Raw genomic sequence first — 15,395 nt, 5'->3', positions numbered from 1 at the left:
TAGTACTAGAAACCAAAAGCCTTTACTTAACTACCATTCTCTACCCTCTAAACAAACATTAAAGCATTAATAAAATAAAAACTAACAAAAATTAAATCAAAATCCTACCACAAAACCACAGCAGTAACATACAACGATCACGGTAGAAATATAAACACAACAGGGATCTAATTGACCGACGCTGAGGGTTTTCGGCGGTTGCGACAGTATCCGTGTGATCAATGCAGTGCCCATGGAATCGGATGAGGTGCCCCACCCGGTCCGGCATAACAATTATTTGCCCCATCTAGCGGGGCAGATTTAAAATTAGCTCTATCTTTAATTAATTTATTCTTAAGCGTTAATGCCCATATTGATTGCCACCGAGGAATAAGACGTATTTTGCAGATAACAGAATAATAGTATGTAGGGTTGCAAATAAAATGGTTGTAAGATTGATAAGTTTGTCCCCACTTTCACCAGATATGGCCAAAGAAAATCTTAATCAAGTGCCTGATATGTCGATCGATTGATTTGATGTTGGGTATGGAGTCACAAATACTAAATCAAATACTGCAATACAATACATTTACAGAAATTCAAGGTAGGCTACCGGCTGATGTTTGCTTGAATGTTTAAAAACTTTGGAACTTGGTGAAACTATCCCTGAATATTCATATCCTTACTCTACCGCCACCTCACTTTTCTCCCTCGAGGCTCGTCCTCCGACGCCCTCATCATTTCCTTCTCCAAGATTTCCTCCCCCTCAACATTCATCCCTTTCACCTCCACGCTGCCATCCTACGTACGAACTTTCTTGCTGCAACTGTTGCTTTTGAGAGTAGCAGCCCTGACATTTTATAAAAGAACTCCAGTGGCAAATTACCGAGCAACAGTAAACCCCTTGAAGGACAACAAGGGTTCTCAACTTTTAAATCCCAAAGAAAAGCTCGAAAGGACTTTTAACTGTTCATACCCAAACTAGATTTCTCTGGGACATCTGTTAAATCTTTTATACATCGTCGATAGCCAGGTGTAAAAAAAAAAAAATAAAAAGCATAATGCACCGCTAAGGAAAATTCTTGCTGCCGTTAGAGAACCAGTTCCAAGCCAAGAATGGCTCGGAAGTTGAACAAGCACCCTAGCCCATCCCCTCACAGGCGCTCCCACGAAGGGGCAAGGGGCCCACTTGCCTCCCACACCGAAATCCTGGAACATTATATATATATAGTATATAAATATATATATATATGTATATATATATATAAGGTATATATAAAAATATAAATAGTATAATATATATATATAAATATATATATATTATATATATATATATCTATATATATTATATATTATATATCTATATATTATTTTTTTTTTTTGTAAAAAAATAATATATATAATTTTGCATGAATAACTTGATCACGAAATGTATAAAATGTGATGCTATGTCAGTCTTAACGACCCGTTTACTAAAGCAAGACTGATCAGAACAATGAAAAACACAGAACAGGTTAGCCTACACAAACGTTTGTATAGGCTTACCTGTATACTGTGTTTTTCATTGTTATGATAAGTCTTACCTATAGTAAAGGGTCATTAAGTTCTCGCTTTTTCGTTTTCCTCTGCGGCATTACCTTTATATATATTATAATATATAATAATTTTTTATTTATATAATTATATAAAATATAATATATTTATACATAATATATATAATAGTATAATACATAATATATTAATATATAAATATATATATATATATATATATATACATATATATATAATATATATATATATATATATATATATAATATATATTATATATTTACTTGCCTTATTCATTAAAGAAATACAGGCGCTGATACTGTTTTTGAAATCAACCTGTTAGTTCCAAGGGTCACAAGAGTTTGTCTGTACCAGGAACTATCCATGTATGTATTAAGATTTGCACCCCTTTGGAAACTATACTGTGGCCGTCCATGCATCCCTTTACATTCGATCTCAGGATCACTTTCCAATTTTACTGAATTTCTAGATTCCAGTCCACTTCTGACCTGACAAAGAAAAAGTGGGTCTATAGTTACATAGTTAGTACCATTTTTCAATTTGATCTCATCAGGTAGGGTCTCGTGATGTCTCCTGATAACAAAGTATAAAATTCTCGGGGATGCAAGTAAAGACATAAAAAACTTTCTCACCCAAGCGCTAAGTCATTTATAGGTGCCGTCCACACGGTCGAACTTTCCTCCATGTGACGTCAGATGCACAGACACAGCGGGAAAAGTCATGGCCGACTTTCCCCGCTTCTGGCGTCACATCAAACACAGTTCGTCAAGCAAAGCTCAACCGTGTGGACTGGGTTTTATGCTTCCAGCCCCGATTCCTGTCGGTGCACAACACTTATCACTGTGACCGACATTTTTCCTTTCACCACTCGACCGTCTAACGACTGAATCCTTCAATTACCACCGATACTACCTCTTTCACACTTAGGTATCCTACAGCCCTCCTGAGAAGGACAAACTTGCCAAGTGCCATTAAAACTTCTGACCGCACACCGTTCTCCTTGAGAGACATGTACAACTTCCCTTCAGTCTAAACAAAACAACACTTTATCTCCTACTGAATCTTTCCTTTTCCTCCATCGACCCCATTCGGAAAGATCAATGCTTTTTCACTATCGCAACTTTTTCGAGTAAACGAAATACAGTATCACAACTCCGTAGAGTTTTTTAAAATTCCTTTATCTATTTTTTATTATTATTATTTATCTAACGATAAACTTTTCCAGTGTTCCTTATTGGCTATGTGTTAACTACCAAGACTTGCAGCTATCATTCTTTTTCTCTTACCGTCGGGTTTCTCAGCTGAGGGGTTGAAAGGATTTCAGTCATACTTGTTGAACCTGCCATTATCCTCTGGCCATTTCCCACTTTATACCAATGTTAGTTTTATAACTCATGACAATTTTATGACTTCTAAATCATCGAATGGCTTACGTGCTAGCCTGTGGGCAAGATCGCGTGTTGGCATAACGCCATCTTAATCTTAAAGCAAATTACAACAAGTGTTTTGATGTGTTATCTTCCCTGCCTCGTTACGCATCCTGGCTCTCTGTGTTGCATCGCAGCATGTTGCTTTTGTTACGTCCAATAGCAGCAGATAACGTACAATCATTCAGTTATGAAGAGCTTGTGCCAACTCGTTCCATGTTCTCAGTCGGCTCGTTTCAAATTACGCCTTTCATTACTTTCATCATCTTTGATTTCTCTCTCTCTCTCTCTCTCTCTCTCTCTCTCTCTCTCTCTCAAGTGATAGAGGCTCACAAATGAACAGACCTAAGAAGTGGTTATAATGAAGGTCACAACTGAGGTGGGGGAAGAGTGAGAAGACCCGCAACAAAAACTAAAGCATCATTAAAAATGCGAGGGCCTGGATGAGGTTATTACTGGGTGAAACCATTCATAAGATAGGCCTGTCCTCTCTCTCTCTCTCTCTCTCTCTCTCTCTCTCTCTCTCTCTCTCTCTCACTTGGGATTTGTTTGTGCTTATCAATGAGGCATAGGGCGTACTATTTGCACGTTTTATCAAATGTCAGCACAGATCAGACATTCATCGGGAAATAAAAATTAGTTTGAAATTGCTTTGTTTATTATTTGAAGATGACAGACTTGCCTTACTTTACCTTTCATCTTTTATTTGGAATGCCAAAGAATTCTCGTAGATTGATGCTGCCCTATGAAAGATGGAAAACAGCCAGTTCCCCCAAAAATGCCATAAATGCCAACAGGAGTCCTGCAGTGAAAAAACAAGTTCAAACGTTCATTTCCTGCCATTTAAAGGAGTAAGTCTGAAAACATAAATCTATTTCATTTAATCAGTAATTTTTGGTGATAACAATTCTATTAGACAGTTTAAAATGATTTTCTTGATACAAATATATGAGGTTAGTACTAACGTGATACATACAATATATATATACATATATATCATATATATATATATATATATATATTAGTATATATATATATATATATATATATAAGCCCCAAACATCGTTTGATTAGATATCAAAAGATATTTGTGGCTTAACATTCGTAAATATAAAAAGTCAGGCGTCCATGTGACAAACATTCAAATATCAAGCGGTAGTCATTGAGGTTATTATACTATAGAGTGAAGGCTCAAACGAACATCTTTTCCCGTGCAGGTAGCCCAACACTTTTGTTGTTAGGCCTAGATGAACTACATCCTTAATTTTCGATGTTTTATTGTTTCTTGTTTCCCTATGTCCAATCTGAATATATATATAGACTCATTATAACAAACACAGTTTTTAACTCCACTCTCAAGTCTCACGCGACTGTTTCAAAATAAGTACTAGATCGACATCCACATACTTGTCTAAACCAGCATTGCTTTTCCCGCATCAGCATTACAATAATCTCTCCTACTTTCTGAACCAAAGTTTTCCCATATATCCTCTATGGCCTACTAAGTAATGTTATACTTCAGTAGTACTTGCAAAAACCTATACCATCTTGACAACGTATAGAAAAGAGTACTTAGTCATCTTACACATTCATGTTAGAAACTTTCCTTGGTCCGAACACACCTGGATTCATCTTACCCTTTGCTTTGGAACCTTTCCTTCATCTAGACACACCTGACACATCTTGGCCAGCCACACAGTAACGATGTCAACACCGGAACATCTCACTTGTAATTCCATAAACTTCTGGTGTGTTAACTCCTCAATATATTAATAACTTTCCATATAATCTCAAAAGGACTTTTACCAACTTTCTCAAGCGTAAACAAATCCTTTCGGCTCTTGCACCATCCCAATATGGCTCTTTTCTACCCTCCAAATTCAGCAACTTCAAAATACTAACCCTTTGACACAGGACTGAATTTTCGTTAGATAGCATCACTCCATTTGCATATTTTACTCCAAGATCAAACTATTCCTTAGCATGTCTTTCTACATTGATTTTCTAAATAGCTCCCTTTTCTCTCTGAAGAATGAGCTCATATCTAATCCAAAATTTATATATGCAACACTTCAATTCCCTTTACTGTCTACTTGATCTTCGTGTTTATTTCTTCGTGATCGCCTCTTTTATTCTGCAAATACTCTTTTTTCTTTTTACACTAATCTCTTAATTCACCTCCCAATTTCATCATCCCACCACTTACTCCTTTTATTCTATATTTATATTCGACTACACCGACCAATGCTCCCTGCTGACTCTGTCCCCATCCTTGAATTTTGCAAACTCATCATGCGCTCACTGTACAGTGATTTTATAAAATTACACTTTCAATACTAACCAAAGCCTACGATGATGAAGGAACCACCGAAGGCTTCAATATTCAAAGGAGCTACCCCTTCAGACCTGTCTGCTGTAGGTGGCCTCATGCACTGGGAGGTGTTGGTAACTGTCTGGCTAAGCCAGTATTCTAAAATCCCAGATTCTCTCAGGGCGAAGATGCTGAAATTTGCATTATATATATATATATATATATATATATATATATATATATATATATATATATATATATATATATATATATTCAGTCATGTTTATATTGGGTTTGATACTGGTCAAGAAATTACTTTCTTATTCGTACTAATAGTTTGAATTCCGGTAAAAATTCACCCGATTGAATCAGCAGTAATTCTACTATTTTTGTTACGTACACTTGTTTACATTTGCATGTATAAACACATTCGAAAATCCATGTCTCTCGGATCATATTAGTAACATTCAATGTGTGTTCATGACAATCAAGTAAATCATTTTTTAAAGAAAACTTCCATTATTTCTTTTAAAAGAGCACTTACATTCGATTAGCTCCTTCCAGATAACTGGAATTTTTTGGGAAAATCAGACCGTTGGACAGACCGTAGTTTACAACCATCGTTCGTGCTATGTACAAGTGACATCGACCTGTTGTGCTGCAAGAGAGAGAGAGAGTCATTATTCAAAATGCAGTAACAGAACAAATGATAAGATTTTGTAGCATACACAAAGAAAATCAATAAAATAGTCCTTTAGGCAAGAAAAAGCGAGAGGACTACAAACATGATGCTGTATAATTGACGTTGATAGTGTAAGTAAGTGACATTTTGAAACCTGAAGAGCCTAACTCAGAGTGAAGCCCCTTCATCAATTCTCCCTGAAAATTCCGATAGATCTTCGAAAGCCACATATCTTTTTCATGAATAATTGAACTATGACTTGAGCATCACAAGACCTATATTCTCACCTGTAGTCCCACGAAATGCATTTTTTGGCAGTATTTTCTCCGCAGAGGGCGGCATATTCCCCCCTGGCTATGGCCTCTCGACCGTCCCAACAGTCGGGTATGGTGCCTGACGATCCGTAAAAGGCCTTCTGACGGTACACATCAGTCGATTCCTAAAGGCAGTCGAATTATTTTTTACTGCAAATCTCAGAGGAAACCGATAACTCATCGCTACAGATAGTTGACAGTTTTCTTAACTAAATTTTAAGAATAAGTTATGAGGGAAAATAGAATCATGGAGTACTTCATGAATATTAGTTTTTTAAGTGTGAATATCTTGGCATATGTGTACATCAGTCCATTTAAGAACGCGAAGAGTACAGTTAATTCGATTACATGTATTTCATAAAATTTAGTCTTCGTATAAACTTGGTATTACCTATAAAATATGCAGTAATTCTTCTTCTCAATTTCATTTTGTCACCAGAATTCCGAAAGTTGAGAAAAAGTGTGTGTATAGCTATATATTAATATATATATTATATGCTATAGTATCGTATATATATATATATATCTATATATATATATATATATGTATACATAGATATATATATTATATAATATACATATATATCACATATATATATATATATATATATATATATATATAATATTATAATATATATATATATATATACGCACCATAACGATAACCCTATTATTATATATATATATATATATATATATATATATATCAATATATATATACATATATAGACAGGGTATGTTCATAATGTGAAAAAGAATCTGAGGCAAGGCAATGTATTTATTCAGTCATGGGAAGTCTGGACAATTTAAATAATTTCGAATGATGTTCTACATGCTGCTTAATTAATTTTTTAATCTCGTTAATACCTATATGAACATGTATACTATGTGTGGGTGTTTGAAAACATGAAAACATATTAAGTTTTCATATTATGATTAATCCTGTCGTGTGGTAACGGACAGAAAATTATACTAAAGTTTCTAAGGGTTAAACTTTTTCTTGGGCAATGTGTGCACATGAATGAAGCATCTGTAGATGTCGTGATAGACGACGTAGAGTGAATGGAGGGTACTGGAAGACGTCTATTGAGGAAATCACCTTGAGAAAGGACAAGAGAAACGATCCCGAGAGCAGCTTCCAGGGAACTTCAGTCTGTGTCACCAGGTCCTCTAAAGAGTCGATAGGAATGGTCACTTTCGGGGCTGTTAACATGGCTGTGAGAATCCCACTGTAGCACGAAGTGATGATCAGCGTAGCGAAGAGCCAGGTCGTTGCGAGAACCCTTCCTGCGTTGCCTTTGGGGAGCCATTCTGAAGCTAGAATATGTTTAAGAAAATATATGTTTAAGGGACTCTTGTAAGGGGGTTTTCTTCCTTAAACCATGATACCAGTTTTGCATGAATTTCATCCCTTGGGAAATACGAATTGAAATGGATAATACAACTTTAGAGAAAATACGAATTGAAATGGATAGTTAGCATAATACAACTTTAGAAAAAATTATACAAGTTCGTGAAACAGCAAAAAATACTAATCGCCTTCTTAAAATCGCATAAGTAAATAAATAAAATCTAAATAAAGGGGGAAAATTTCTGTTTCAATTCTAGAGAAACGTCTGCACCATAGTACGATGGTGCAGATGTTAATTAGTGTTCCTCACACGGAGGAACAGTAATTAACAAAAGGGAATTGGTCGTGATGAGGCTATGAAAGGTGGTGGCAGAAGATTCATTAGTGAAGAGAAATCTCATCTCAAGTAATCAGTCTTCGACTTACTCTCCAGGGCGAGAGTCTGAACGGGCCACATCAGAGATCTGGCGAAACTCTTCGTTGCTGGGTTGTCACGCAGCTTCCCTTCAACTTTTTCTATGAACAGCATAGCAAGAACAATAGCCACAATGGACGAGAAAATCAAAATCCATACCTGAAAAAAAAGAAAATTCTCCTGGATAGTGACCCCACTAGAGTTTTAATCCTCTATGTATCCACATTTGCGGCGAGTTTAATACAAGCCCGTTGGGGATTATACCGTAAAAACATGAAGAAAAGACTGTAAATATCATAAAGATAATGACCCCCTAGAAATAACGACCCCCGAAAACCCTTAGTGGTCACTATGTAGGGGAAAAAATTGTTTCCATAGATTTCTTTATGAAATAAAACATCTGAAAACCAACAAAGGCAAACCGCAAACAATCAGTAGAAAGCTTTCAAGTGTTGATGTTTTCTTTCGAAATTGTAGTTCCTTACTGCCTGTAAACTGGTATAGCGAATGTAGGAATATTGCCCACTTTTCAGATCTCTTGTGGGCTTTCACCAACAACGTTTTAGGATTTCAGTTGTCATAGAAAGTATGAGTAGGCCTCTCGTTGATGTTTTGGAAGTGTCATTTACGAAAATCGAGTTATGAGCTCTAGATTTGAAACTCAAAAAAAAAAAAAAAACTTTTTTTTTCATCCATGTCTTGAGTATGTGTTTCCAGGTGCATACTTGTTTGGTTAGACATACTGATCTCTCTCTCTCTCTCTCTCTCTCTCTCTCTCTCTCTCTCTCTCTCTCTCTCTCTCTCTTGACTATCCAAAATATTCGTCTTATGTTGTATCACTCATGACTGCTGAGGTAACCAACCACATGAGCTACCATTAGAAAATCTATTCGTTTTACACGAAATCATCTCATTCTTTACCAAAGATGAAAAATATAAACGGCGCAGTACCAATTATTTCCTTAATGTGGATGAACAATGAGTTAGTCTCTTACTTAAAATCATTGATTTATCGAACGTTGATGAACTTACAGAATGACTTCCCCACGGAAAACATCATCGTATCATTTCTTGAATGTAGGTAAAAGAAGTTACTTCCCCGTGTAAAAACCACAGAATCCTTAATTTCTTTAATACTGAGGGACAAAGATAATTCCCTATGTAAGGTATTAAGAAATCCTTAATTTGCTGAATGCAGTGAACAAAGAGGCACTTCCCCTCACAAAAATCAAAGAATCAGTAGTTTCTTAAATGTTGGTAAACGAGCAGAGTTTCCTTCCTGCATAAACCATCATAGAATCACTACGTTTATGAGCAAATAGTTACCTCGGTGCATAAGAGATCATGGGAACCACTCATTTCTTAAAGATTACTGAAGATACAGTTCAGTTCTTATAGCGCCGTCAATATCTTGGGCGCCTGCCCACATATATCATTTATTTCTTGAATAACTGTGAAAAAATGGAACTGAATCTTGAATTGAGGTCAAAGTTAAATATAAAGTTAAGTATATCTTAGTTTAACCAGACCACTGAGATGGTTAACAGCTCTCCTAGGGCTGGCCCGAAGGATTAGGTATTTTCACGTGGATAGGAACCAATTGGTTACCTAGCAGCGGGACCTACAGCTTACTGTGGGATCCGAACCACATTATATCGAGAAATGAATTTCTAATCACCAGAGATAAATTCCTCTGATTCCACGTTGGTGGAGCAGGAAGTCGAACTTGCGACTACCGAATCGGTAAGCGAGCATGTAAACCACTCGTCCAACGAGGAACTTGAGGCCAAAGGCCAAACTCTAGGACCAATGAGGTCATTCAGCACTGAAAAGGAAATTGGCAGTAAAAAGGTTTGAAACGTGTAACAGGAGGAAAACCTAGCACTTGCATCATGAATCAATCATTAGGAGAGGGTGGAAAGTAAGGTGGAAGAAATAGAATATGAATGGAGGTACAGTCAAAGGAATGAAATGGGATGCAGCCAGTGGCCGATGGCACGCTGCAAAGAACCTTAAGTAATGCCTGCAACTAACGGCACTAACGCCTCCATACGGGGGTAAAAATGTAGATGCTTCTCAACACAGTGATAATTAAATTTTCATTTTTATGCATGATGGCGAAATACAAGAGTTTCTTCCGACATTAGCTTAAAAGAATCCTTATTATGAAAGCGAAAATCATTGTATATATGATACCGAGATACTTAAAGACGCAGTGTTTGAATTACATTAGCATCCATTTCCTCTTCAAATTCAAGTAACCATTTTGCGTCTCTCGAAACCTGTTAATCTCCACTAAACAAACTAAGCTTGGCTTCTTTATAATGGTCATACTCTCCGCAGGAAGTTACCGAATGGTTATAGAAAACGCACGCAGGATAAAGTAATGTTTTATGTGGAAGGTGAAAAAGTATCTGCCACGAAAATTGTAGATTTGTTGGAAAGATTCTCAAAATTCTCTTTCTAGAATACAGAAAATAGCGCACGAAAGATGAGAAATATAATCCATGTCATTTGGCTCTGCATATATGAAAAAAAACTTTTTACAGATTGCAGAATTAGATGAAATAAAGAAATTGAATGAAGACGCGTGAACATTACACGTATAATTCAGATGCTGATGCGTTTAAAAGGAAAATATCTATCACCAAAGGTAGAGGATTTTCCATAAAGGATGCAGTCCAAATTGTTATCTTACATTGAGCTTTTATAAACACTGCCTGACCAAGTGCTGAAAACAAGGGAATTCTTGATAGAAATAAGAGACAAATGTATGAGTAAAGATTATACAAGTATACGAGTAGTATATATATATATATATATATATATATATATATATATATATATATATATATATATATATATATATATATATACATACATACATACAGTGGCGGAATTAGGTCATTATGAACCCTGGTGCAAATTATTTGTGTGGGCGTCTATCATGAAAAGAAAAATTAATTGCCATTACTTGATTTACCAGTAAGATATGCTCATAAATAAATCAAAACACACACATTTATATGATTTATGGGTGTGTATATATGCCTGTATATATGCATCTATATTGTATAAACACACAACACACACACACACACACACACACACATATATATATATATATATATATATATATATATATATATATATATATAAATTATGTGTGTAAGTATATAATGTGTATGTGTGTGTGCGTGTGTGAAATTGCCAAAACTTACTAAAATATTAGAAGTCGCGTTGTCATTATGATCATTATTATCATCTTTAAGATTTTATGATTACTATTAGTATTATTATCATAACTTTTATTCTTATCAATACTATAGTACCATCATTATCCTTATTACAACTATATTTAGTATTGCTATCATTATTATTAATAGTGGTACTACTACTACTAATAATAATAGCAATACTAATAATAGTTGTAATAATGATAATGATTGTACTATAGTATAGATAAGAATAAAAACTACTATCATGATCGTCATTTATATTTCCATTATTTCCTATTACCTAAAAGCATATTTATATAAAAAATATATTTGACCAAATCAATCCACTAAGAACAAATTGGCCAATGGGGGCCAGCAGGGCCCCCAACACAATGGACCCTGGTGCATTGCACCTCCTGCATCCCCAGTAGTTCCGCCACTGTATATATATATATATATATATATATATATTATATATATATATCAATGACTTCCAACATTCACTTATAAACAAACCCATCCTAATTATTATTGATCTTTCATATATTTGTATGACCAAAACAGTAGCTCACTTGCTTTACGAGCAGCTACTCGCTGAGCATAACTTATAATTTCCACATTAAGAAATAAGAGGAACTAAACTAGGCAAACAACAGAGCTTACTTCGTAGGAGAACACGTTCACAAGCCCCTGGACGTCGCTCTTAATCGTTGGCCTCTGCGTTAGGATGGAGACGCCGTCGAAGTACAGAGTCCTTGTGAAATCAACAACTGCATTCCGCTCATGGGAGATGATGAACGGCCCCAGGGCGAAGTCAGCGACCTATGGAAAAATGAAGAGGAAGAATGTTATCATCGACTGCTCTGTTTAATGACATACTGGTGCGACGGGAATGAGCCCACTTATCATTATATATATATATATATATATATATAATATATATATATATATATATATATATATATATGTATATATATATATATATATATATATATATATATAATATAGATATATATATAAATATATATATCATATAATCTATACACACATATATATATATATATATATATATATATATATATATATATATATATATATATAGATATATATATATATATATATATATATATATATATATATATGTGTGTGTGTGTGTGTGTGTGTGTGTGTGTGTGTGTGTGTGTGTGTGTTTACAAGAGGTTCATTCTGCGGTTCAGCAATTTAATTATGAATGTGGCAGAGACCACAGTTTTGGCTTTCCCCAAGACCACTGCCTGACAGAGGAAAAGGCTTAATATATATAAATGTACACACACACATATATCACGTATACGTTTGCATGTACACACATGCTTGAGCAATAGAGACAAATTAATAGATACTTTGCATGCCACGTTGACAGATAAAGCGTTTCAGGAATCTGAGCCTCATTTTTTTTCAAACTACCAACAGCTATAAACAAATTTGGAAAGAAAAGCGCTTCTGGAATAACATACCCCATCTCGTACCATTCCAATCATTCCTGTCCAACTACCATTTGGTAATGCTATCCCCCAGTAGCCGTCCGGGGGCTGGATTACCTGGTAACTGCGTGAAAGGGAACGGGAAACTGGTGTCAGGTTCAGCGTATCGTTTGAAAGAAAAGATGATTTAATTGTCTCTTTTTTTTTATTAATTATTTGCAAACTATGAGGCCTTTGACAATACGAGATAATAAAAAATCATCATGTTAGTATCTGGATTTTATTATTATATATATATGTACATTAAAATAACACATGAAATACTGAGTAATATCCATGAATTTATTTGCATATCTAGATCTAATGTATTGTACAGCCAACCCCAGAGACCGATAACCTTGAATGTGGGTACTCAAATTGTCACATTTTTTTTCATGTAAAATTTCATCAAGTGTCAACCGAATGTTGGGGATAATATTTATTTATTTGGTGTCTTTATGGCATTGAGATTTGTTTACCACTTTCTAAGTGTAATTCTAGCTGGTCTATTTGTTTTGCATCAGCAAAAGTTTAAACAATAATTTTTTTTTATTTCTCATCAGGTTTTTTCTTTTTTTCAGCTTTTTTTAACATTACATTGCGCTATCCCATAACCGTTTTATTGGCCATTTCGCAATAAACCTATAAGGAATTATAGAAATCCTTTTATTTATGTTAATACCTTGTGAATGCTGCATAGAAACTACGAAGGAAATTTAATGTTATTTTATCCACAAGACTAAATATTACATTAAGCAGTAAAGAATCTTAACCACTTTTTTGAAGAAAACAGCAACTCAAAACTGGAGAAACAGTGATGGCTTTCGTTTTCCCAGTAATAAGACGTGTGGTTGTTAAAAAATAATTTAAATTTATTAGTTTTTTTAGGATAAGCCTCAGGTTTTGTGTGCTGCAAAGAAGTCGAAAAGCGTGCCACAGGTTACCCAACCCTGGCCTAAAAAAAAAAAAAAAAAAAAAGCAAGATTAAATAGAGTAAGAAATCACACATTTCTAACGCTTAGAATCAGTTAGCGAGATCTAAATAGAGTTTCCATTAAGACTATGGATCACCGTACATGTCTGGTCGACCTCCGAAAAAACTTACTCAAATCGCATATATTTTGCCATTGTACGCAAGATGTCCCCCAAAGGTCCTTCGACTCTGATGTTATTAGCTTCGTCTTTGACGAGGACGGTCCAGGGCATCCACTTTCAGGTCGAATTGCAGAGAGAGAGAGAGAGAGAGAGAGAGAGAGAGAGAGAGAGAGAGAGAGATTATCATTAAAACTTTCATGCAAGGGAATATAGAGACACAAAGCAGAACTTGGCACGGCGGAATTGTTGAAGATATAAATTTCTCAAGAGGTAGATATATTACTGGGGAATATTACATCACAAATAAAAACATGATTCTATAAGTATAATTTAAATTATTTCAGTCAACACATCTGACAGCTACAGAGCAATGAATTGATCTCTGGAAATCCCATACTTCCTAAATAGTCCCTATGACTTCCGACCCTTCGGCTGATAAACTGTGAAACCTACTTTTCAAACAGACAAAAGCAGACTAACCGTTTCTCCAGCCACTCGTAACAACGGTTGCTGTGACGTCATGGCTGCTGATCCGTTACCTAAACAGTTACTGCTGTCCTCTCGCACTGTTTAATTCTGGAGAGAGATTCATTATACTAATATTATCACTGATTAATCTTAGTAGTCGCAGTAGTGAAAGATCAGAACCAATTCTGAAATATAAAAAGTTCCCGAAATTCCTCAGGTTTTTTACACAGGATCTCTGGGATGCGTTTCGAAGTAGCTACCGGGAGCAACTACTTAAAAAGTAAATAGATAAATGAGACTGTGATCGCTAGGCTCTGCTGAATATGTTTACAAGGACTTAAACTCGCGGGGTTTTGCCTTAAAAGATTTCTGTCTCGACATTTATTTTCATTATGTTCTTTGTTTCTTGGGAGGTTACTGCCTTACAAAACAGATTAAAAACAAAATGAAGTGAAAATGTTGAATAAAAAGAAGTTTCATGGGCATTATGTTGTTTACTCGTAAAAAAATTGTGAACAGATGAATAAATGAGTATATCAATAAATACACAAATATATAAATCATTCTGTAGCAAAATGCTCATAATTTTTGTCCCCGTCGTTTAAGCAACCAACAACAGGCTCCTTGAGGTGCTGAGCGAATCTCAGACATGACTTGGTCACATCACTGGTAAAGATCTCCAGGATTTCTTGAGCAGCGCGACGATGTGTACCATATTACTTATATCTATGCACATTATTCTCAATGTTATTATTCATGGGTTTAACTTTTAATCTGGGCAAGGACACAATTCTAAATAGTATTAGGTGCTGTGATTTACTACTTTAATTTCTATACACTTCTTATGACCATCTTAGTCTAGTAAAATGTTATCATCATTCTTAGTTTTTATGGAACAGCATGCCCCAACCATTGTCTGCATCAAATGTTCGTAGTAAAGTAAAATATTTCTGTATTTTCATTCTTTTGTAGAATAATTTATTTTAGTAAATTTATTTTATGCAGACATACATACATACAAACACACTCACTCACACACACATAAGTATATGATATATATATAT

At 35.1% G+C, this 15,395-nt stretch overlaps 1 protein-coding gene across 1 annotated transcript; it reads right to left on the bottom strand.

Moving 5' to 3' along the window:
- Positions 1 to 5,311: 5,311 nt before the first annotated feature.
- LOC135223117 (glutamate receptor ionotropic, kainate glr-3-like) lies at positions 5,312 to 13,974 on the bottom strand. Its single transcript, XM_064261622.1, has 8 exons — positions 13,874 to 13,974; positions 12,763 to 12,853; positions 11,930 to 12,088; positions 8,060 to 8,207; positions 7,382 to 7,599; positions 6,256 to 6,407; positions 5,831 to 5,944; positions 5,312 to 5,432 (listed from the first exon to the last, which is right to left on the bottom strand). Exons 1-8 carry the CDS (start codon positions 13,972 to 13,974, stop codon positions 5,312 to 5,314), a joined length of 1,104 nt encoding a protein of 367 aa, XP_064117692.1.
- Positions 13,975 to 15,395: the final 1,421 nt, after the last annotated feature.

The sequence above is a fragment of the Macrobrachium nipponense genome, chromosome 8, assembly GCF_015104395.2.
Source record: "Macrobrachium nipponense isolate FS-2020 chromosome 8, ASM1510439v2, whole genome shotgun sequence".
In the NCBI taxonomy this organism is placed as follows: domain Eukaryota; kingdom Metazoa; phylum Arthropoda; class Malacostraca; order Decapoda; family Palaemonidae; genus Macrobrachium; species Macrobrachium nipponense.
The sequence above is the reverse complement of the archived record's forward strand: the minus strand, read 5'-3'. Positions and strand labels throughout refer to the sequence as shown.

What these genes read in the sequence shown, in the direction of transcription:
- LOC135223117 (XM_064261622.1), bottom strand. Translation starts at nt 13,974, where the DNA reads ATGCCCTGGACCGTCCTCGTCAAAGACGAAGCTAATAACATCAGAGTC. An exon ending in TTCTCTTGTCCTTTCTCAAG is followed by an intron (nt 6,408 to 7,381) that starts GTGATTTCCTCA and finishes GACTGCCTTTAG; the next exon opens with GAATCGACTGATGTGTACCG. An exon ending in CTGGAAGGAGCTAATCGAAT is followed by an intron (nt 5,433 to 5,830) that starts GTAAGTGCTCTT and finishes ATACTGGCTTAG; the next exon opens with CCAGACAGTTACCAACACCT.